Source organism: Symphalangus syndactylus, chromosome 10 (assembly GCF_028878055.3).
Source record: "Symphalangus syndactylus isolate Jambi chromosome 10, NHGRI_mSymSyn1-v2.1_pri, whole genome shotgun sequence".
Lineage (NCBI taxonomy): Eukaryota > Metazoa > Chordata > Mammalia > Primates > Hylobatidae > Symphalangus > Symphalangus syndactylus.
Genome location: NC_072432.2, coordinates 99,606,487 through 99,631,214, shown reverse-complemented (window position 1 = coordinate 99,631,214; position 24,728 = coordinate 99,606,487). Strand labels below are relative to the sequence as shown.

Sequence of the window (24,728 nt, the reverse complement as noted above, 5' to 3'; positions counted from 1 at the left end):
GCGATTCTCCTGCCTCAGCCTCCCGAGCAGCTGGGATTACAGGCGTCTGCCACCATGCCTGGCTAATTTTTTGTGTGTGTTTTTAGTAGAGATGGGGTTTCACCATGTTGGCCGGGCTGACCTCGAACTTCTGACCTCAGGTGATCCACCCGCCTTGGCCTCCCAAATCCTCTGCTGGGATTACAAGCATGAGCCACTGCACCCGCCCATATTTTGAGGTCTTAAATTTATATATTTAATTCATTTTTATTGATTTTTGTATATGGTGAGAGATAGGAGTCTAGTTTCAGTCTTATGCATATGGATATCCAATTTTCCCAGCTCCATCAATTGAAAATCGGGATATTGAAGAGATATCTGCTCTCCCATGTTTATTGGAGTATTATTCACAATAGCCAAGATTTGGAAGCAACCTAAGTATCCGTCAACAGAGGAACAGATAGAGAAAATATGGTACATATACACAATGGAGTACTATTCAGCCATAAAAAGGCATTAGATCTTGTCATTAGCAACACTGAGTAGAGATATAATGTGTTGGCCAGGGGTGGTGGCTCACACGTGCAATCCTAGCACTTTGGGTGGTCAAGGTGGGCAGATTCCTTGAACAATTTAAAAAATTATTATTAAAAAAGAGATATAATGTGTTTGCCATATTTTTCTGCTGTTCTATTTCATCTATTGTGTTTTTTGTTTCTTTCTTTTTTTTTTTTTTTGAGATGCAGTCTTGCTCTTTTGCTCAGCCTGGAGTGCAGTGGTGCAGTGGTGTGATCTTTGCTCACTGCAACCTCTGGGTCCTGGGTTCAAGTGATTCTCATGCCTCAGCCTCCTGAGTAGTTGAGATTATAGGCATGTGAGATTATAGCCATGCCTGGCTAATTTTTGTATTTTTAGTAGAAATGGGGTTTCACCATGTTGGCCAGGCTGGTCTTGAACCCCTGACCTCAAGTGATTTGCTCACCTTGGCCTCCAAAAGGGCTGGGATTACAGGTGTGAGCCACTGCTCCTGGCCCCCGTGTATGTTCTTAGCAGCTTTGTTGAAAATGAGTTCACTGTAGATATATGGATTTGTTTCTGGGTTCTCTATTCTGTTCCATTGGTCTATGTGTCTGTTTTTATGCCAATACATGCTGTTTTGGTTACCATAGCTTTGTAGTAGAATTTGAAATCAGGTAATGTGATTCTTCCAGTTTTATTCTTTTTGCTCAGGTTAGCGTTGGCTTTCTGGGTCTTTTGTTGTTTCATAAAAATTTTAGGATTTAAAAAAAAATTTCTGTGAAGAATGCCATTGGCATTTTGATAGGCATTGAATTGAATCTGTAGATTGCTTTGGGTAGTATGGACATTTTTAACAATATTGAGTCTTCCAATTCATAAACATGGAGTATCTTTCCACTCTTTTGTGTCCTCTTCAATTTCTTTCATCAATGTTTTATAGTTTTCATTGTGGAGGTGCTTCACTTCTTTGGTTCAGTTAATTCCGAAGTATTTAATTTTATTTGTGGTTATTGTAAATGGGATTACTTTTTTGATTTTTTCTTCAGATTGTTCATTGTTGGCATTTAGAAATGCTACTGATCCTTCCTTCCCTTCCTTCCTTCCTTCCTTCCTTCCTTCCTTCCTTCCTTCCTTCCTTCCTTCCTGCCTGCCTGCCTGCCTGCCTGCCTGCCTGCCTTCCTGCCTTCCTTCCTTCTCGCTCTCTCTTTCTCTCTCTCTTTTCTCTCTCTCTCTCTCTCTCTTTCGCACGGTCTCCCTCTGTTGCCCAGGCCGGAGTGAAGCGGCATGGTCTCGGTTCGCTGTAGACTCCCTGCTGTGGATTCTGTGCCTCGGGCTCCCGTGATTCTCCTGCCGCGGCCTGCCGGGTGGCTGGGATTGTGGGCGCGCGCCACCACGCCTGGCTGGTTTTGGTATTTTTGGTGGAGGCGGGGTTTCGCCATGTTGGCCAGGCTGGTCTCCAACTCCTGGCCTCGAGTGGTCTACCTGCCTTGGCCTCCCGAGGTGCTGGGACTGCAGATGGAGTCTCGCTCACTGGGTGCTCGGTGTTGCCCCGGCTGGAGTGCGGTGGCGTGGTCTCGGCTCGCTGCAGCCTCTGCCTCCCAGCCGCCTGCCTTGGCCTCCCAGGGTGCTAGGATTGCAGCCTTTGCCCGGCCGCCGCCCCGTCTGGGAGGTGGGGAGCGTCTCTGCCTGGTCGCCCATCGTCTGGGATGTGAGGAGTGCCTCTGCCCGGCCGCCCCGTCTGAGAGGTGAGGAGCGCCTCTGCCCAACCGCCGCCCCGTCTAGGAAGTGAGGACCGTCTCTGCCCGGCCGCCCATCGTCTGGGATGTGAGGAGTGCCTCTGCCCGGCCGCCCCATCTGAGAAGTGAGGAGCTCCTCTGCCCGGCCGCCCATCGTCTGGGAGGTGAGGAGCGCTTCTGCCCGGCCGCCGCATCTGGGATGTGAGGAGCCTCTGCCCAGCCGCCCCATCTGGGAAGTGAGGAGCGCCTCTGCCTGGCTGCCCCATCTGGGAAGCGAGGAGCGCCTCTGCCCGGCCGCCACCCCGTCTAGGAAGTGAGAGCGCCTCTAACTGGCTGCCCCGTCTGGGAAGTGAGGAGCGTCTCTGCCCGGCCGCCCCTTCTGGGAAGTGAGGAGTGCCTCTGCCCGGCCGCCTATCGTCTGGGAAGTGAGGAGCGCCTCTGCCCGGCCGCCCCGTCTAGGAGGTCTACCACGGAGGCCGGACACAGTGTGGGGGCTGGACGTGGTGGATCGCGCCTGTAGTCCCAGCACTCTGGGAGACCGAGGCGGGTTGATCACTTGAGGCTAGGAGTTCGAGACCAGCTTGGCCAACATGGCGAAACATATGAAAAATACAACAAACAAACCAACCAACCAACCCAGCAACAACAAAACAGATCTACCCTGGAGTCATACTCTAATTTTTTCTATTTTCCTCCCTTTCTGATCCTTTATCCCACTTTCTTTTTCTTCCTCTTCCTTCTCCTTCTTCTTTGTCAAATAGAGGATTGAGTTATTATCATTGATCCATACGAAGTCCCTCTCTCATTTGTTTTCTTTCATTCCCACCCCCCATTTCTGTTCCCGGTCTTCCCATGTGCAACCTTCCTAATATGTTTGATATGCATCTTTTTGTTTGTATGTATTTTTAGAAAATGTTTATTGTTTTGTGTGCAAAAAAAGAAAAAAATTAATTAAAAAAGAAATGCTACTGATATTTGTATGTTGATTTTGTGTCCTGCAACTTTACTGAATTTGTTTATCAGTAGTAATAGTTTTTGTGTGGGGTCTTTAGGTTTTTCCAAACATAAGATCATATAATCTGCAAACAAGGATAATTTGACTTCTTTTCCAATGTGGATGCCTGTTATTTCTTTCTGTTGTCTGATTGCTCTAGCTAGGACTTCCAGTATTATGATGAATAACAGTGGTGAATGTGGGCATCCTCATCTTGTTTCAGCTCTTAGAGAAAAGGCTTTCAGTTTTTCCCCATTCATTATGATACTAGCTGTGGGTCTGTCACATATGGCTTTTATTGTGTTGAAGTGTGTTCCTTCTATACCCAGTTTCTAAGAAGTTTTTAATCATAAAGGAATGTTGACTTTTATTATATGCTTTTATAGCATGAATTGAAACGATATGGTTTTTATCTTTCATTCTGTTAGTATGATGTATTGCATTGATTGATTTGCATATGTTGAACCATCCTTGCATCCCTGGGATAAATCCTAGTCGATCATGATGAATGATCTTTTAAATGTAATGTTGAATTTGGTTTGCTAGTATTTTGTTGAGGATTTTTTGCATCAATATTCATCAGAGATATTGGCCTGTAGTTTTCTTTTTTTGAAGTGTCTTTGGCTTTGGTATCAGGTTAATACTGGCCTCATAGAACGCATTTGGCAGTATTCTCTCCTTCTGTATTCTTTGGAATAGTTTGAGTAGGACTGGTATTAGTTATTCCTTAAATGTTTGGTAAAATTCAGCTGTGAGGCCGTTGGCTCTCAGACTTTTTTTTTTTTTTTTACTGGGAGACTGTTTATGATGGCTTCCATGTCATTACTTGTTATTGGTGTGTTCAGGTTTTGGATTTCTTCATGGTTTCATCTTAGTAGATTGTATGTATCCAGGAATTTATAATTTACTCTGGATTTTCCAATTTACTGGTCTATAGTTGCTCATGATAGCCTCACTAATGGTCCTTTGAATTTCTGCACTATCAGTTGTAATGTCTCCTTTTTCACCTTTGATTTTATTTATTTGGTTCTTTTCTTTTTCTTTTTTGTTTTTTGTTTTTTCTTTTTCTGAGATGGAGTCTCGCTCTGTCACCCAGGCTGGAGTGCAGTGGCGCGATCTCGGCTCACTGCAACCTCCACCTCCTGGGTTCAAGTGATTCTCCTGCTTCAGCCTCCTGGGTAGCGCTGGGACTATAGGTGTGTGCCACCACACCCGGCTAATTTTTTGTATTTTTAGTAGAGATAGGGTTTCACCATGCTAGCCAAGGATGGTCTCAATCTCCTGACCTTGTGATCCACCCATCTCGGCCTCCCAAAGTGCTGGGATTACAGGCGTGAGCCACTGTGCCAGCTGGTTCTTCTCTTTTTCTTAGTCTGGCTAAAGGTTTGTTAATTTCTTTTATCTTTTTTAAAAGCCAGCTTTTCATTTTATTGATCTTTTTTTTTTTCATTTCAATGTCATTTAGTTGTGTTCTGATTTTTATTTCCTTTCTTCTACTAATTTTCAGTTTGGTTTGCTCTTGCTTTTGTAGTTCTTTAAGATACACTTGCTGGGCACAGTGGCTGACGCCTGTAATCCTAGCACTTTGGGAGGCTGGGGTGGGTGGATCACCTGAGGTCAGGAGTTTGAGACCAGCCTGGCCAACATGGTGAAACCGTGTCTGTACTAAAAATACAAAAATTATTTGAGCCTGGTGGCATGTGCCTGTAATCCTGCTACTTGGGAGGCTGAGACAGGAGAATCACTTGAACCTGGGAGGCAGAGGTTGCAGTGAGCTGAGACTGTGCCATTGCACTCCAGCCTGGGCAACAACACCAAAATTATGTCTCAAAAAAAAAAAAAAAGATGTACTGTTAGTTTAATTATTTGAAGTTGTTCTTTTTTGATGTATGCACATGTAGCTATGAATTTCCCTCTTAGCACTGCTTTTGCTGTATCCCATAGGTTTTTGTATGTTGTGTTTCCATTATAATTTGTTTGAAGAAAATTTTCAATTTCCTTCTTAATTTTTTCATTGACCTACTAGTCATTCAGGAGCATGTTGTTTAATTTCCACGTGTTTGTATAGTTTCCAAAATTATTCTTGTTATTGATATCTAGTTTTATTCCATGTGGTCAGAGAAGATGCTTGGTATTATTTCAACTTTTATGGAATGTGTTTAGACTTGTTTTGTGACTTAACATACAGTTTATCCTTGAGAATGATCCACATGCTGAGGAGAGGAATATGTATTCTGTAGCCCTTGGATGAAATGCTCTGTAAATATCTATTAGATCCATGTATTCTATAGTGCAGATTAAGCCCGATATTTCTTTGATGATTTTCTGTCTGGAAGATCTATCCTATGCTGAAAGTGGGGGGTTGAAATCTCCAGCTATTATGGTATTGAGGTTTATCTGTGTCTTTAGCTCTAATAATATTTGCTTTATGTATCTGGGTACCCCACTGTTGAGTGCATATATATTTAAAATTGTCATATCCTTTTGCTGAGTTGACCCCTTTATCATTATATAGTGACTTTCTCTGTCTCTTCTTACAATTTTTGTCTTGAAATATATTTTGTCTGATATAAATGTAGCTACTCCTGCTCTTTCTTTGGTTTCCATTGGCATGGAATATCTTTTTCCGTTCCTTCATTTTTAGTCTATGTGTATCTTTATAGGTGAAGTGTGTTTCTTGTAGGCAACAGATTATTGAGTCTTATTTTATTTTGTTTTATATCCATTCAGCCACTCTGTGTCATTTCATTGGAATGTTTAGTTCATTTACATTCAGGTTATTATTAATTAGTAATGACTTACTCCTGCCATTTTGTTATTTGGTTTCTGGTTGCTTTGTGGTCTTCTCGTCCTTCTTTCCTTCCTTTCTGTTTTCCTTTTAGAGAAGATGATTTTCTCTGGTGGTATGATTTAATTTCTTGTTTTTATTTTTTGTTTATTTGTTATATGATTTTTGATTTGAGGTTACCCTGAGACTTGCAAATACCGTCTGATAATCTATTATTTTAAATGGATGACAACTTAACACTCATTGCACAGACAACAAGGAAACTTACAAGCAAAAAAAAAAAAACTCATAAAAACTTTACATTCTGACTTCTTATTTTATCTCTTTGTTGATGTCTTGAAAAGTTGTTATAGTTTTTATTTTTGATGGATTAATCATTTATTCTTTCTACTTAAGAATAGTTTACACATCACAATTACAGTGTTATAATATTATGTGTACTTACTATTGCCAGTGAGTTTTGTATAAGAAATTACCATGGGCTGGGTGTGGTGGCTTACGCCTGTAATCCCAGCACTTTGGGAGGCCGAGGTGGACAGATCACGAGGTCAGGAGATTGAGACCATCCTGGCTAACACGGTGAGACCCTGTCTCTACTAAAAATACAAAAAATTAGCCGGGTATGGTGGCACGTGCCTGTAGTCCCAGCTACTTGGGAGGCTGAGGCAGGAGAATGGTGTGAACCTGGGAGGCAGAGCTTGCAGTGAGCAGAGATGGTGCCACTGCACTCCAGCCTGGGCGACAGAGCAAGACTCCATCTCAAAAAAAAAAAAAAAAAAAAAGAAATTACCAGATAATTTCTTACTGTTCATTGACGTCCTTTTTTTTTTTTTTTCCCTCCTGATTGAAGAACTCCCTTTAGCATTTCTTGTAGGACAGGTCTGGTGTTGATGAAATTTCACAGCTTTGGTTTTTCTTTTCTTTTCTTTTTTTTTTTTTTTTTGAGATGGAGTCTCACTCTGTTGCTCAGGCTGGAGTGCGGTGGCACAGTGTCAGCTCACTGCAACCTCTGCCTCCCAGGTTCAAGCGATTCTCCTGACTCAGTCTCCTGAGTAGCTGGGATTGCAGGTGCCCACCACCACACCCAGCTAATTTTTGTATTTTTAGTAGAGACATGTTGGCCAGGCTGGTCTTGAACTCCTGACCTCAAATGATCCACCTGCCTTGGCCTCCCAAAGTGCTGGGATTACAGGCGTGAGCCACCACACCTAGCCAGCTTTGTTTTTTCTCGGAAAGTCTTTCTCCTTCATGGCTGAAGGATATTTTCACCAGATATACTATTCTAGGGTAAGTTTTTTTTTTTTCATTCAGTACTTTAAATTTGTCGTGCCACTCTATCTCAGCCTTTAATATTTCCACTGAAAAGTCTGCTGTTGGAGCTACATTATATGTTATTTGTTTCTTTCCTCTTCCTGCTTTTAGGACATACACACATACACACACACATACACATATATTTTTTAGACCGGGTCTTGCTTTGTCACTTAGGCTGGAGTGTAGTGGCACAATCATGGCTCATGGCTCACTGCAGCCTTGAACTGCTGGGCTCAAGTGATCCTTCTGCCTCTGTCTCCCAAAATGCTGAGATTACACATATGAGCCACTGCACCTGGCCAGGATTCTTTCTTTACCCTTGATCTTTGGGAGTTTGATTATTAAATGCCTTGTGGTATTTGACAGATATCCTTGCAGTTTAAGATGACACTTTTAAAATAAATTATCTCCTAATGATGACTTGAGCCCTGCCACTCAATAGGAGAATCAGCAGAACCTGTAGGATCTTATTTGGAATTGACATTCTCTATTGTAATTTTGTTCCTATTTATTTTTAAATTTTCTTTTTGTTTCACTGGAAAGGAAAGATGATGCTCAGTTTTAAACATTAAAAGTGTACAAGTTGCGTTGTTACAATAAAACTAAATGTGTACATACACACACACACAATTTTAAGTTCTTAATTGAAAAATAACAATTGTAGTAATTATGGGGTAAAATGCGGTGTTTTAATATGTGTATAGATTGTGGAATGATTAAATCAAGCTAATCAACATACCCATCATCCACATACCCTTTTTTTTTTTTGGTGAGAACATTTAAAGTCTCTTTTAGGAATTTTGAAGTATATAATACATAATTGTTTACCCTAGTCATCATGCTGTAAGATAGATCTCAAAAACTTTTTCCTCCTGTCTGACTGAAATTTTGTACCCTCTGACCAACATGTTCCCATTCCCCCCACACCCGTCCCACCTCTGGTAAAGCCCATTATACTCTCTACCTCTATGAGTTTGACGTTTTAGAATTTCACATATAGGTGAAATAATTTTTTTTTTGCTTATTTTAAAAAGATGGCATTATTAGTTGAAAAATTCCAAGTCAAAACAGTTGTTTCCCACCAATACGTTGCTGCTATTATTCCACTGTCTTCTGGATTCATTTTTTGCTGCTGAGAAGCCAGTTGTCTAACTGCCTTGTCATTGTAGTGGCCTTCTCTTTTTGCGTATTAAAAAATCTCTTTGACTTTGGTGTTTTGTAGACTTATTACAATAATCTTAAATGTGTTTTTATTTTTACTTATCATTTTTGAAAGTTGTTATGCTTCCTTAATGAGGGCACTATACTATGCCCAGAACTATGTATGTTCTTAGAAATATCCTTGTTTTTTCCTCTCTTGGGCACTGAAAGCCTTGCCACCTGTATCTGCCATAGGATCATAAAGATTAATGTACTCATGCCTTTTACACTCGTTGATGGTGGGAATCTCTTCATCCCCCATATCCCAGATTGAAATAATAAAATTCTCAATACATGGCATTGCTACCTCCTACCTTTCTCCATTTGTGTTCTTTGATTTAGGATTATGAGCTTAGAATCCCTTTAGGATATCTCCAAGAAGATTTTTAACCCTGGGCTTAGGGTATATTCTTTTCAGAGAATGTGAGGAGAGAGTTTGTTTAATTTTTGCCAGGCTCACCATCTATTCGGGAACATCTTAAACTAACCTCTCAGCTTTTCCCCCTAAAGCAGATTGTGTTTTATTCTACTTGGAGCCAAGACTGATAAATGCAAGGCTGGGACTTTTTTCAGGGCTGTGCACTGCATTTTCTTTTTTCTTTTTTTTTTTGAGTCGGAGTCTGGCTCTGTCTCCCAGGCTGGAGTGCAGTGGCGCGATCTTGGCTCACTGCAAGCTCCGCCTCCCGGGTTCACGCCATTCTCCTGCCTCAGCCTCCCAAGTAGCTGGGACTACAGGCGCCCGCCACCTCGCCTGGCTAATTTTTTGTGTTTTTAGTAGAGACAGGGTTTCACCGTGTTAGCCAGGATGGTCTTGATCTCCTGACCTCGTGATCTGCCCACCTCGGCCTCCCAAAGTGTTGGGATTACAGGCGTGAGCCACCGTGCCCAGCGACCACTGTATTTTCTTTTCCCTATAAATGGGCCATTAAAACCAAAACTCTAGGTAACCATGGATTGTTAGGTACTCTCGAGGAAACTTTTGCTTTAGCACTCACTGGATTCTACCTCTCTGGATTCGTGATTTGTCATCATTTTTGGCTTTGGAGAATTTCTCTTACATTTTGTAAGCTGTGCTTTGACTTTAAAAATATTAAAATAATTTTCTCCATAACTTTCAAGAGTGTTGTTTAGAGGATTTTTGGGACTGTTTAGTTTGCATATTGCTGAAGATGGGTGACCTTTGTTACTTCTAGTGCAGGATATCAGTGTCTTGCAATAGAAGACACAGTTTTGGAAGCAGGGCCAACCGTTCCTCTTCAGAATGACCAGATAATTAGGTTGGGTCTTGTGACTGATTAACTGCTTTGTTATGGGGGGCGGACAGAGAGATAATTGAGTTGTGGTGGCAATTGTGGGCAAGATGGTAGTACAGGGGAATTCCATCTACTGAAGGCAGAGAGCATTGCTAGGAAATATTAAACCGTATTACCTACAGACATCTACTTTCAAAAGAAAGATACAAGCTTCCAGGGATCAGAAATGAAGTAGAAAACCCAATCTCTGACTGAGCAGCTGATATTTTGATGACTCATGGTACTGGGACTAAACTATATAATGGCAACTGGGATTTCTGCCCCTTTGAGGGGGCTAAAATTTGGCTCACTGCCAATGTTCAAAGATTGAAGAGGCACTAACCACTGTTTCATGGTTGTGCCTGTAGTTGATCAAGGAAAGACAAATTGAAACTTGGAATGAGCCTCTGTGTAATTGATTACACCTGTGACTTTCCAGAAAGACAAGTTACAAGAGTTCCAAAGCCCCAATTCTGAATGGTGGTCCTGGGAAGACTAGGAAGTGGAAACTATAAAAATTATAAATATGGGATTCAGAAGATGAATTCCCACCCAGAGTGTGCCCACTAATGAAAATTACTAAGCACGAGGCAATCTAATGTGATTAAAAACAAATAATGAGAGATTTTACCTGTGGGGAACTTGAATCAATTTAGCTATTAAAGTTAAAAACTTTTCAAAACATAAATGATGGAATACCTTCCATGAACAAACTAGAAGTTTATGATACCAAGTGGGAAAGTTTTGAAGCAAAAATCTTGAAGAAAAATCCTGAAAAAAAAATTCTTTGAAATGAAAACTTTCTTATAGAAGTATAAACAGAGTAACAAAAAACAAAACAAAACAAACAGAATATTGGAAGCAGTCAACCAGAGTAGTTAATTGGATTAAAGAATAAAGGAAGTTGGGGACGGGCATGGTGGCTCACTTTTGGAGGCCGAGGTGGGTGGATCACTTGAGGTCAGGAGTTCAAGACCAGCCTGGCCAACGTGGTGAAACCCCATCTCTACCAAAAATACAAAAAATAGCCGGGTGTGATGGCCAGCACCTGTAATCTCAGCTTCTTGGAAGGCTGAGGCAGGAGAATCATTTGAACTCAGGAGGCAGAGGTTGCAGTGAGCCAAGATAGGGCCACTGTACTCCAGCCTGGGTGACAAAGCGAGACTTCATCTCAAAAAAAAAAAAAAATACAGGAAGTTGGATTTGATAAGGTGTACATACACTCATACACATACACATATATTAAGATATTAAGATGTTATGAGCCAGGGAGATTGATTGAGCAGTGCCATTATATATCTGATTGGATTTCTTTCTTTTCTTTCTTTTTTTGGACAAGATCCTGTTCTGTTGCCCAGGCTGGAGTACAAGTGGCACAATCTCAGCTAACTGCAACCTTCGCCTCCTGAGTTCAAGCAATTCTCCTGCCTCAGCCTCCGAAGTAGCTGGGATTACAGGTGCGTGCCACCATGCCCGGCTAATTTTTGTATTTTTGGTAGAGACGGGGTTTCTCCATGTTGGCCAGGCTGGTCTTGAACTCCTGACCTCAGGTAATCCACCCACCTCGGCCTCCCATCTGATTGGATTTCATGGGGATATAGGCGATATTCCAAGAGATGAAACTTAAGATTTTGTGGTATTTCAGGCAAGAAATAATTTCCAATATTGATAGTTAACTAAATTCTATCAAGCTAAATGAAAATATAGTCTACCCCTAGACACATTATAGTAAACTGTAGAACACCAAAGGCAAATCAACATTTAAAAAAATATACTAAAATTGGCCAGATGTGGTGGATCACACCTGTAATCCCAGCACTTTGGGAGGTCAAGGTGGGTGGATCACTTGAGCCCAGGAGTTCCAGACTAGCCTGGGCAACATGGTGAAACCCCATTCCTACAAAAAATACACTTGAGCCTGGGATGTTGAAGCTTCAGTGAGCCGTGATTGCACCACTGCACTCCAGCTTGGGCGACAGAGTGAACCCTGTCTTAAAAACAAACTCTCTCTCTCTGCACACACACACACACACACACACACACACACACACACACACGAACAGCCAAATTACATATAAAAGGACTAACAACTTGATTGACAGAAGACATCCTGCAACAACAAAAAATGGCAAAACAATAGGCTAATATCTTTAAAGTACTGTAGTTAAATATCTTTTTTTTTTTTTTGAGACGGAGTCTCGCTCTGTCGCCCAGGCTGGAGTGCAGTGACACAATCTCGGCTCACTGCAAGCTCCGCCTCCCGGGTTCACGCCATTCTCCTGCCTCAGCCTCTCCGAGTAGCTGGGACTACAGGCGCCCGCCACCACGCCCGGCTAATCAGCACTTTGGGAGGCCGAGGCTGGCGGATCATGAGGTCAGGAGATCGAGACCACGGTGAAACCTCGTCTCTATTAAAAATACAAAAAATATCATTTTAAAATTAAGAATGAAGGTGTAATTAAAACATTTACAGTCAATTCTTTTTTTTTTTTTTTTTTTTTTTTTTTTTTGAGACGTAGTCTTGCTCTGTCGCCCAGGCTGGAGTGCAGTGGCGCAATCTCGGCTCACTGCAAGCTCCGCCTCCCGGATTCACGCCATTCTCCTGCCTCAGCCTCTTCAAGTAGCTGGGACTGCAGGCGCCCGCCACCACGCCTGGCTAATTTTTTGTATTTTTAGTAGAGACGGGGTTTCACCATGGTCTCGATCTCCTGACCTCGTGATCCGCCCGCCTCAGCCTCCCAAAGTGCTGGGATTACAAGCGTGAGCCACCGCGCCCGGCCTATTCTAAGAAAGTTTATCACACAAAAACTTGCTCAGACTTACAGAAGCAAGATAGTTTATCACACATAAGACACAGTGGAAAGAAATATTAAAGGATATTCTTCAACAAAAAGAAAATGGAAGCTACAATGAAGGAGTGGAATGTAAGAATAAAAATGTAGGAAATAATTGGTAAGGCATAGTGGTAGATCTGAATAGTTGTTGATGTTTTCAAATAAAATAAAACCAGCTTGTTGACATCAGCTTTACCAGTAATCTTTTATCTCCTATATAAAAATATGAGGCAACTACAGTAATAAATTAACATTTTAAAAGTTAGAAGTTTGGTTTACATGAGAAAAAACTCAGGGTAGATTTTAAAAGGTATAAAATAATGTGGAATAGCAGGAATGCAAACACTTTCCATTGGGTGAAATCACCAGATTAACAAAGTAAAAAAAATACATTACACAATGCATGCTGAAAACATCTGATAAAATTCAACACACATTTTCATTTAGAATTAGAAGACTGGAAGAAAACTTCAGCAGGATAAGGGGTTCCTAGCAAGAAACAACATACAGTCTTGTATAGTAAGCATACTATTTGGCAGTTTCCTTGGAGAGCAGTTGGAAAAACCCTGAGAAAAGCCATGGCTAAGTCTTCCAAAATTCATGGGAAAAAAATACAAGGTAACTAACAACGTAAGAGATGTAGTGATTTCTTGGTTTGGGGAGAAACGGGAGTGGCAGTATGATGCTGAAGAAAGACTGGAATTTGAGAGAAACTGATGCAAAACGAGGGAGAATGAAGGGATCTGAATACGACCTTGTAAAGAAGCCCAGACATCTGGACACATTTTCTGGTATCCTTGGGCAGATTTTCTATTTAAAGATGAGGTGTAGAATATGCCTTTTCTTGCTGACGTCTTCATCTCCTAATATCGGTAGTGTGCAGTGAAAAAGCAATTGTCCGAACACGCGGTAACCAATTTCCAGGTTGTTGGATACTCAATATGAGAGATTCCCGCAATCCTAGAGCGCCGCCGGGAGAGCGGCCAGGGTTGTTGTGTGTGGGGGTGGGGGTTTATGCCTGGAACAGGCGTCTCCGGGCCTTGCACAGAGGGCGTTCCGGGAGCGGCGGGCGCGCTTGGGGACCTGGACTTCCCACGCACGGAGAGGGAGGTAAAGGTTGGAGAGGTGAGCTGGGGACAGGCTCCAGAAGGCGGAATTCCAGGTCGAAGATGGGGCATGGAGAGCGTCTCTCTGAACTGGGGTTGTGGGCCGGAGCACAGGGTTCTGGGATGGGGCCCTCCCAACAGGGGCTGAACATACTTCTAGAGGATGGGTAGAGCCCAGCGGCTGAGCCGGTTGGGGAGTCCATCCGCAGCACCGGGAACTCGGGGTCCGCGTCCTCCTCGTAGGCCTCTTCCTGGGCGGCGAACTCTGGGACGGATGCGCAGAATTCCAGCTCGACGACGACGTCCTCCCTGAGAGCGCCCAGGAAAACGTCCACTTCCAGGCCGGCAGACGAGTCGTCCTGCGCTTCTGAGCGCTCGTCGACGGAGCTCAGGAGGACCTCGGGGATCAGGATGAGGGTGTGTCCACCGAGAGACACTCGCAGGATCGACGTTGCTGCGGGCTCCAGCACCAGGTCGATGTCGTCCAGGGGCACACGCAGGGCACAGCCCGCGGCCAGGACCACTATGGAGGTGAGCGCGTCCACGGCCGGGCCCCCCGCCGGGTCTTCCAGGCTGGGTGCCGCGCGGGGTTCGGGGCCCGCCGACTCCTCCAATCGGAGGCGCTTGGCAGGGCAGGGTCCTCCTGGTTGCTCCCACCAGGGCTCAGGGCAGGCGCTGGGGCTGCGGGGCCGGCTGCTCATCGCCTCGACGGCGCTCCTGGGCCTATCAGAGGACGCGGGGAGCGCGGGCGGTGAAGTCCTCTTTGAGGTAATAGATGTCTGGGGTAGGGGAGGCGGGTTGGGGCGAGCGGGGCGCAGGACCGCTCGACGCGGGGCGAGTCCTCGGAGCTCCAGGGGCGCGTCCTGGGGTACCGTAGTCTAGGCTGCTGGTGGTGCCTCGCCGGCCACAGGGCTCAGCGTATCTCGTTGGAACCTTGGGCCTTCCTGATGCAGACCCGGATGCGCACTGCAAAGCCAATTATGTTGTAAATGACGGCAGCGGAACCGAAGTCGCAAAATGTCACGCAATGCTCCGCCCCCTGGAGGACCCGCTCTAGAGGCGGAGGTATCCGTGCTGTCCAGTATCCGTGGCTGTGGTTGGTCAGACACGCTGGGGAAATACTCTTACAGGCCTCTAGGGGGCAGAATGATCAGTGTAACTTATTCAGAAAAAATGTTACAACTGTAATAGAATTTCAAAGATGGCTCGCCTTTAGAACTCATGTTTTCTTGTGATTTCAGGGATTCTAGAGAAAAGACCACTCAGATCTCTCCGACCCATCCAAATGCTACATACAATTCCTTTAATGCTACTAAATTATTTCATTTTAGGAGTATTCAGAAAATACAGATTTCTTCTTGGGAAAATTGATTTTAAAATTCTAAGTGTAGCTGGGAGTTGCGGCTCACGCTTGTAATCCCAGCACTTTGGGAGGCTGAGGAAGGCTGATCGCTTGAGCCCAGGAGTTCAAGACCACTCTGGGCAACATGGTAAGACTCAGTCCCTATAAAAAATTTAAAAATTCACCAATTAGCCTGGCGTGGTGTTGCGTACCTGTGGTCCCAGCTATTTGGGAGGCTGAGATGGTAGGATTGATGGAGCCTGGGAGGTCAAAGCTGGAGTGAACCGTGGTGGCGCCACTGCACTCCAGCCTGGGCAACAGAGTGAGATCTTGTTTCAAAAAAAAAAAAAAAAAAAGTGAAACATTTGCGAATAGTTTCATCCTGAAAGTTAAAAAGTTATAAAATTATTAATCATATTAAAACAATATTAATAAAATTCTTTTTTTTCTTTTCTTTTTTTTTTTTTTTTTGAGATGGAGTCTCGCTCTGTCACCCAGGCTGGAGTGCAGTGACACGATCTCGGCTCACTGCAAGCTCCACCTCCCGGGTTCACGCCATTCTCCTGCCTCAGCCTCCCGAGTAGCTGGGACTACAGGCGCCCACCACCGTGCCTGGGTAATTTTTTTTGTATTTTCAGTGGAGATGGGTTTTCACCATGTTAGCCAGGATGGTCTCGATCTCCTGACCTTGTGATCTGCCCGCCTCGGCCTCCCAAAGTGCTGAGATTACAGGTGTGAGCCACTGCACCTGGCCATATAAAATTAATTTTTAAATTGAACACATATTTCCATGATTCTTGAATGGTTTTTTTTTTTTTTTTTTGACAGAGTCTGATTCTGTCTCCCAGTCTAGAGTGCAGTGGTGCAATCTCAGCTTACTGCAGTCTTGGCTTCCCAGGCTCTGGTGATCCTCCCACCTCAGCCTCTGGAGTAGCTGGGACTACAGGCCTGCGCCACCATACTGGCTATTTTTTTTTGTATTTTTAGTAGAGGCAGGGTTTTGCCATGTTGCCCAGGCTGGTCTCGAACTCTTAGGCTCAAAAGATCCTCCCTCATCGGCCTCTCAAAGTGCGGGGATTACAGGTGTGAACCACTGCATCTGACCTGAGGTTTTTTTTTTTTTGAGACGGAGTCTCGCTCTGTCCTCTAGGTTTGAGTGCAGTGGCGTGATCTTGGCTCACTGCAACCTCCGCCTCCCAGGTTCAAGCCATTATCCTGCCTCAGCCTCCCGAGTAGCTGGCAGTACAGGCACTTGCCACCACGCCTGGCTAATTTTTGTATTTTTAGTAGAGATGAGCTTTCATCATGTTGGCCAGTGTAGTGTCAAACTCCTGACCTCAAGTGATCCGCCTGCCTCGGCCTCCTAAAGTGCTGGGGTTACACCGCGCCCATCCCTGAGTTGTTCTTTTTTTTTTTTTTTTTTTTTTTCCTGAGACGAAGTCTCGCTCTTGTCCCCCAGGCTGGAGTGCAATGGCGCAATCTCGGCTCACTGCAACCTCCGCCTCCCGGATTCAAGTGATTTTCCTGCCTCAGCCTCCTGAGTAGCTGGGATTACAGGGACTTACCACCATGCCCGTCTAATTTTTGTATTTTTAGTAGAGAGGGGGTTTCACCATGTTGGCCAGGCTGGTCTCGAACTCCTGACCTCAGGTGATGTGCTCGCCTCGGCCTCCCAAAGTGCTAGGATTACAGGCGTGAGCCACCGTGCCCTGCCAACCCTGAGTATTTTAAAAAACGATCTTCTTCAATCTTCACAACACCTGAGGCTCAGTGGTAAAGCAAATTTTTCTTAAAAAAAAATTTAAAAAATTTGTTTGGGTATATAGTAGAGGTATATATTTATGGGGTACATAAGATGTTTTGATACAGAAATGCAGTGTGAAATAAGCACATTATAGAAAATGGGGTATCCATCTCCTCAAGCATTTATCCTTTGAGTTACAAACACACCAGTTACACTCTTTAAGTTATCAAATAGTAGGTCTTATTCATTCTTTGTATTTTTTTTCTATGCATTAACCATCCTCACTTCCCTGGTAAAGCAAATTTTTCAAAATCAAATACCCAGATTGTGTTGGATGTGGGAATCAAATGCACAGACATAGCTGGCTTTAAATCAAAGACTCTTTCCTGACACTTTTATGAGGAAAGTAGGAGTAGATCACTAATTGGTACTGTATATGCCTTTCAAATTAACAGGTAATACCCCTTTCCCCATTCTTTTTTCAAAATGGCTTTCCCTGCTTACATTCCCGTGAGCAGAGTATGTTTCCATTTCACTACATCTTTGCAAGCATTTCTTATTGCCACATTCTTAAATCTTTTTCAACCTATTGTAGTAAAATGCTATTTCATTTTGCATTTCTGATTACCAATAAAGTGAACCATTTTTTCTTTTTTTTTTTATTATACTTTAAGTTCTAGGGTGCATGTGCACAACGTGCAGGTTGTTACATATATATACATGTGCCATGTTGGTGTGCTGCACCTATTAACTCGTCATTTACATTAGGTATATCTCCTAATGCTATCCCTCCCCCCTCCTCCCACCCCTAGACAGGCTCCGGTGTGTGATGTTCCCCTTCCTGTGTCCAAATGTTCTCATTGTTCAATTCCCACCTATGAGTGAGAACATGCGGTGTTTGGTTTTTTATTTTTGCGATAGTTCGCTGAGAATGATGGTTTCCAGCTTCATCCATGTCCCTACAAAGGACGTGAACTCATCCTTTTTTATGGCTAAAGTGAACATTTTCTCATATGCTTATTTGCTATTCTTGTGTCTTCTTATTTGAAATGCTCCTATCTTCTATTTTTTTACTTTTAAAAAACTCAGGTTCACAATATTGTATACCAGTTATTCATCAGATACATGTGTAGCAAATATCTCTGTCATTCTCCCACAGTTTTTGAAGACATTAGCACCTGATTCACTATTATTCCCAGCCAATCTACTTCTGATATAATTTGTGGTAATTTTAATGTTTTCATAGATTTTTCCCCCGAAGTCCTAGCCTCTTAGTTCACAATTTTGTTCTCCTTCCTACCTCATTGACTCATACCCTTGACTTTGTCATTACCCCAAGTTGTAATCCCTTTATAATCACAATTTCAGCATTTTATTCTCACAGCACCACCTTCTAACTTTCTAACTCAGTTTTAAAAAATATCCAAATCTATCCATTTTTCATTCTCTCTGGAAAAATCCTTTTATCCTACCATCTTTTAATGGAAACTGACATCAGGTTCTCACTTCCCTCTTTACTGGGAGCTTAAATTCCACAGACAGCCTTGATAATCATTGTCATATTTATATCTTCATCTTTCTTTCCTGTCTACTGCTTTGCTGGTTAAATCTATCTGCCTACTCGGTGCCCTTACGTGTATGGCTGAATGTGTCTGGAGAAAAACACTGAATCTCTTTGACTAGTCTCACTTTATAATCATGATCACCAACCTCCAGTGGGTTCCTAATGCTGCCAAGTGATCTTACTATATTGCTCTAGTCCATTCATTTTCTCTCACTCTTCCACATGAATATTGCTTGCTTTCTCTTTTCTTCTCAAGTCTCTAATACCTAATCTCTTATTTTTACTTTTAAATGATCACCTTGCTTTCTTTTCACTGAGACAATAGAAGCAATCCGAAGATATTTTTCAAAATTCCCATAATCACATCTGCCTATACAGTTACATCAGGACTACATATTCTCTCTTCTTTCCTGTTCCCTTAGATAAATTGTTCATGGTCCTAGCAAAGGCCACCCTCTCCACTTGTGCAGTTGATTTAATCTCATCTTGCCTTCTCAAGAACATTACTTGAGTAATTCTGTCTCTGTCCTGGATCATCAAATTTTAGCTATCTCATAAAATTTTAACTACTGAATCAGTATCTTCAATATATAATTTGAGAGGAAACCTCTTCTGTGTTAAACAAAAACTCTTGACTTGACTTAAACTCCTCTAGTTTCTGCACCAACTTTCTCCTTATATACCCAAACTCTTGAGTTAGTCAACAATACTTATATTCCACAATTTCCTTCCTCTCATGCTCTCTTGAGCCCATTCTAATCAGACCCCTGTCTGTGCCAGTCATCTATAAACCCTGTTACTAAGGTCACCAATGACCCCTATATTATTACATCCAATCGTTAATTCTCAGTCCTCATCTTGCAATCACTCTCTCCTTTAAACATTTACCCCCCTGGCATCCAAGATCTTTCATTCTCCCAGTCTGTCTTTGGCATCTTCTTATTTTTTCCCCTCATTCTGAAGGTTGGAATATCCCAGGAGCCAGTTCTTGGCCTCTTCTTTTTTTCCTGTCAACTTTCACTCTCTTATGTTAAACACCATCTGTATATTGGTGACTCTCAGATATGTGTCTCCCTCCTGTACCTCACCTATGAACAAACAATTGCATTGTCAACATTTTCTCCTGAATATCTGTTAATTTGAAACACATGTAGTTTTCATTTTTATAGGTCAGAATAGTTGAATATATCTCATTTTATATATTTCAGCATAATAATAGGCGGTTCAAACTTTGGGTCCAAATTCGAGCTCTTTGTATTTCTCCGAACCCAATTATCTCCAAGTATTAACCATCACAGTAATCGGTAACTCCATCCTTCCTTTTGCTCAAACCAAAACTTTGGAATTAAATGGGCTTTCCTTTGGAAAGGAGTGTGTTCCTTTCATGCTCCACAGCCATTCCATCAGGACGTCCTAGATCATGCCACTTCTCACCATCCCTCCAACTACCACCCTACTACCACTTTTATCTCTTGAGTAAATTACTAAATGGTTTCTTTGCATCTCTCCTTTGTCTCTTTTCCAGCTAATCTCCATACAATAGATAGAGTTGTTCTGTTAAACCATATGTAAATTATGCCACCCTGCTCAAACACCTCCAATTCCATTCAGGGTAAAAGCCAATGCTTTTATATGGGCCTATGGGTTGTGTTTAGATCTCTCACTCCCATTATCTGTCAGAGTTTATCTTCTATCACTCTGTCCTTTGCTCTCTGGTTTCTGTGATTTTCCTAAAAATTGACAGGCATGCTTACAGATTTTGCAATTGTTCTTCTCCTGCCTAGAACACTTTACATCTCTCTGAGTGTTTCCTCACTTCCTTCAGACCATGTTGCCAGCAGCTCAATTTCTGAGGTTTCCCCAGAACGCACTAACATGGCAATCCCTGACCCTTCTACCTCCCCTCCCTACCTTAATTTAATCCTTAGCACTTATCAGTATTTAACATGTGGTGCATTTTATTTATCTTGTTTATTAAATTAAATTAAATTAAATTAATTAATTAATTTTTATTACACTTTAAGTTCTAGGATACATGTGCACAACGTGCAGGTTTGTTACATATGTATACATGTGCCATGTTGGTGTGCTGCACCCATTAACTCGTCATTTACATTAGGTATATCTCCTAATGCTTTCCATCCCCCCTCCCCCCACTCCACAACAGGCCCCGGTGTGTGATGTTCCCCTTCCTGTGTCCAAGTGTTCTCATTGTTCAATTCCCACCTATGAGTGAGAACACGTGGTGTTTGGTTTTTCGTTCTTGCGATAGTGTGCTGAGAATGATGGTTTCCAGCTTCATCCATATCCCTACAAAGGACATGAACTCATCCTTTTTTGTGGCTGCATAGTATTCCATGATGTATATGTGCCACATTTTCTTAATCCAGTCTATCATTGATGGACATTTGGGTTGGTTCCAAGTCTTTGCTATTGTGAATAGTGCTGCAATAAACATACGTGTGCATGTGCCTTTATAGCAGCATGATTTATAATCCTTTGGGTATATACCCAGTAATGGGATGGCTGGGTCAAATGGTATTTCTAGGTCTAGATCCTTGAGGAATTGCCACACTGTCTTCCACAATGGTTGAACTAGTTTACAGTCCCACCAACAGTGTAAAAGTGTTCCTATTTCTCCACATCCTCTCCAGCACCTGTTGTTTCCTGACTTTTTAATGATCGCCATTCTATCTGGTGTGAGATGGTATCTCATTGTGGTTTTGATTTGCATTTCTCTGATGGACAGTGACGGTGAGCATTTTTTCATGTGTCTGTTGGCTGCATAAATGTCTTCTTTTGAGAAGTGTCTGTTCATATCCTTTGCCCACTTTTGATGGGGTTGTTTTTTTCTCGTAAATTTGTTTGAGTTCTTTGTTGATTGTGGATATTAGCCCTTTGTCAGATGAGTAGATTGCAAAAATTTTCTCCCATTCTGTAGGTTGCCTATTCACTCTGATGGTAGTTTCTTTTGCTGTGCAGAAGCTCCTTAGTTTGATTAGATCCCATTTGTCAATTTTGGCTTTTGTGGCCATTGCTTTTGGTGTTTTAGACATGAAGTCCTTGCCCATGCCTATGTCCTGAGTGGTATTGCCTAGGTTTTCTTCTAGGGTTTTTATGGTTTTAGGTCTAACATGTAAGTCTTTAATCCATCTTGAATTAATTTTTGTATAAGGTGTAAGGAAGGGATCCAGTTTCAGCTTTCTCCATATGGCTAGTCGGTTTTCCCAGCACCATTTATTAAATAGGGAATCCTTTCCCCATTTCTTGTTTTTGTCAGGTTTGTCAAAGATCAGATGGTTGTAGATGTGTGGTATTATTTCTGAGGCCTTTGTTCTGTTCCATTGGTCTGTATCTCTGTTTTGGGACCAATACCATGCTGTTTTGGTTACTATAGCCTTGTAGTATAGTTTGACATCAGGTAGCATGATGCCTCCAGCTTTGTTCTTTTGGCTTAGGACTGTCTTGGCAATGTGGGCTCTTTTTTGGTTCCATATGAACTTTAGTTTTTCCAATTCTGTGAAGAAAGTCATTGGTAGCTTGATGGGGATGGCATTGAATCTATAAATTACCTTGGGCAGTATTGCAATTTTCATGATATTGATTCTTCCTATCCATGAGCATGGAATGTTCTTCCATTTGTTTGTGTCCTCTTTTATTTCGTTGAGCAGTGTTCTGTAGTTCTCCTTGAAGAGGTCCTTCACATCCCATGTAAGTTGGATATTTTATTCTCTTTGAAGAATCCCATGTAAGTTAGATATTTTATTCTCTTTGAAGCAACTGTGAATGGGAGTTCACTCATGATTTGGCTCTCTGTTTGTCTGTTATTGGTGTATAAGAATGCTTATGATTTTTGCACATTGATTTTGTATCCTGAGACTTTGCTGAAGTTGCTTATAAGCTTGAGGAGATTTTGGGCTGAGACGATGGGGTTTTCCAGATATACAGTCATGTCATCTGCAAACAGGGACAATTTGACTTCCTCTTTTCCTAATTGAATACCCTTTATTTCTTTCTCCTGCCTGTTTGTCCTGGCCAGAACTTCCAACACTATGTTGAATAGGAGTGGTGAGAGAGGGCATCCCTGTCTTGTGCCAGTTTTCAAAGGGAATGCTTCCAGTTTTGCCCATTCAGTATGATATTGGCTGTGGGTTTGTCATAAATAGCTCTTATTATTTTGAGATATGTCCCATCAATACCGAATTTATTGAGAGTTTTCTGCAACTATTGAGATAATCAGGTGGTTTTTGTCTTTGGTTCTGTTTATATGCTGGATTACATTTATTGATTTGCATATGTTCAACTAGCCTTGCATCCCAGGGATGAAGCCCACTTGATCATGGTGGATAAGCTTTTTGATATGCTGCTGGATTTGGTTTGCCAGTATTTTATTGAGGATTTTTGCACCGATGTTCATCAGGGATATTGGTCTAAAATTCTCTTTTTTTGTTGTGTCTCTGCCAGGCTTTGGTATCAGGATGATGCTGGCCTCATAAAATGAGTTAGGGAGGATTCCCTCTTTTTCTATTGATTGGAATCATTTCAGAAGGAATGGTACCAGCTGCTCCTTGTACCTCTAGTAGAATTTGGCTGGGAATCCGTCTGATCTTGGACTTTTTTTGGTTGGTAGGCTATTAATTATTACCTCAGTTTCAGAACCTGTTATTGGTCTATTCAGGGATTAAACTTCTTCCTGGTTTAGTCTTGGGAGGATGTATTTGTCCAGAAATTTATCCATTTCTTCCAGATTTTCTAGTTTATTTGCGTAGAGGTGTTTATAGTATTCTCTGATGGTAGTTTGTATTTCTGTGGGATCGGTGGTGATATCCCCTTTATCATTTTTTATTGCATCTATTTGAATCTTCTCTCTTTTCTTCTTTATTAGTCTTGCTAGCAGTCTATCAATTTTGTTGATCTTTTCAAAAAACCAGCTCCTGGATTCATTGATTTTTCGAAGGTTTTTTTGTGTCTCTATCTCCTTGAGTTCTTCTCTGAATTTAGTTATTTCTTGACTTCTGCTAGCTTTTGAATGTGTTTGCTCTTGCTTCTCTAGTTCTTTTAATTGTGTTGTTAGGGTGTCAATTTTAGATCTTTCCTGCTTTCTCTTGTGGGCATTTATTGCTATAAATTTCCCTCTACACACTGCTTTTAATGTGTCCCAGAGATTCTGGTATGTTGTGTCTTTGTTCTCATTGGTTTCAAAGAACATCTTTATTTCTGCCTTCATTTTGTTATTTACCCAGTAGTCATACAGGAGCAGGTTGTTCAGTTTCCATGTAGTTGAGTGGTTTCGAGTGAGTTTCTTAACCCTGAGTTCTAATTTGATTGCACTGTGCTCTGAGAGACAGTTTGTTGTGATTGCTCTTCTTTTACATTTGCTGAGGAGTGCTTTACTTCCAACTATGTGGTCAGTTTTGTAATAAGTGCGATGTGGTGCTGAGAAGAATGTATATTCTGTTGATTTGGGGTAGAGAGTTCTGTAGATGTCTATTAGGTCTGCTTGGTGCAGAGCTGAGTTCAATTCCTGGATATCCTTGTTAACTCTCTGTCTTGTTGATCTGTCTAATATTGACAGTGGGGTGTTAAAATCTCCCATTATTATTGTGTGGGAGTTTAAGTCTCTTTGTAGGTCTCTAAGGACTTGGCTTATGAATCTGGGTGCTCCTGTATTTGCTGCATGTATATTTAGGATAGTTAGCGCTTCTTGTTGAATTAATCCCTTTACCATTTTGTAATGGCCTTTTTTGTCTCTTTTGATCTTTGTTGGTTTAAAGTCTGTTTTATCAGAGACTAGGATTGCAACCCTTGCTTTTTATTTGTTTTCCATTTGCTTGGTAGATCTTCCTCCATCCCCTTATTTTGAGCCTATATGTGTCTTTGCATGTGAGATGAGTCTCCTGAATACAGCACACTGATGGGTCTTGACTCTTTATCCAATTTGCCAGTCTGTGTCTTTTAATTGGCACATTTAGCCCATTTACATTTAAGGTTAATATTGTTATGTGTGAATTTGATCCTGTCATTATGATGTTACCTGGTTATTTTGCTCGGAGAAATGCCATTTCAAGTCCTTTGTCCATTTTTTAGTTTGGTTATTTTGTTGTTGTTGTTGAGTTGTAGAGTTCTTTATATATGCTGGATTATAGCCTTTTATCACATATTTGATTTGGAAATATTTTCTCCCATTCTGTAGGTTATCTTTTCATTCTATTAATTATGTCATTTTGGCATACACAAGTTTTTAATTTTGATGCATGCCGATTTATCTATTTACTTTTGTTGCCTGTGCTTTTGGTGTCATATCCAAGAAATCATT

At 41.9% G+C, this 24,728-nt stretch overlaps 1 protein-coding gene across 1 annotated transcript; it reads right to left on the bottom strand.

Moving 5' to 3' along the window:
* Window positions 1-12,843: 12,843 nt before the first annotated feature.
* Window positions 12,844-14,782, bottom strand: PRR23B (proline rich 23B). Its single transcript, XM_055296276.2, has one exon. The coding sequence runs from the start codon at window positions 14,461-14,463 to the stop codon at window positions 13,669-13,671; it is 795 nt and encodes a 264-aa protein (XP_055152251.1). The 5' UTR covers window positions 14,464-14,782; the 3' UTR covers window positions 12,844-13,668.
* Window positions 14,783-24,728: the final 9,946 nt, after the last annotated feature.

What these genes read in the sequence shown, in the direction of transcription:
- PRR23B (XM_055296276.2), bottom strand. Translation starts at nt 14,463, where the DNA reads ATGAGCAGCCGGCCCCGCAGCCCCAGCGCCTGCCCTGAGCCCTGGTGG.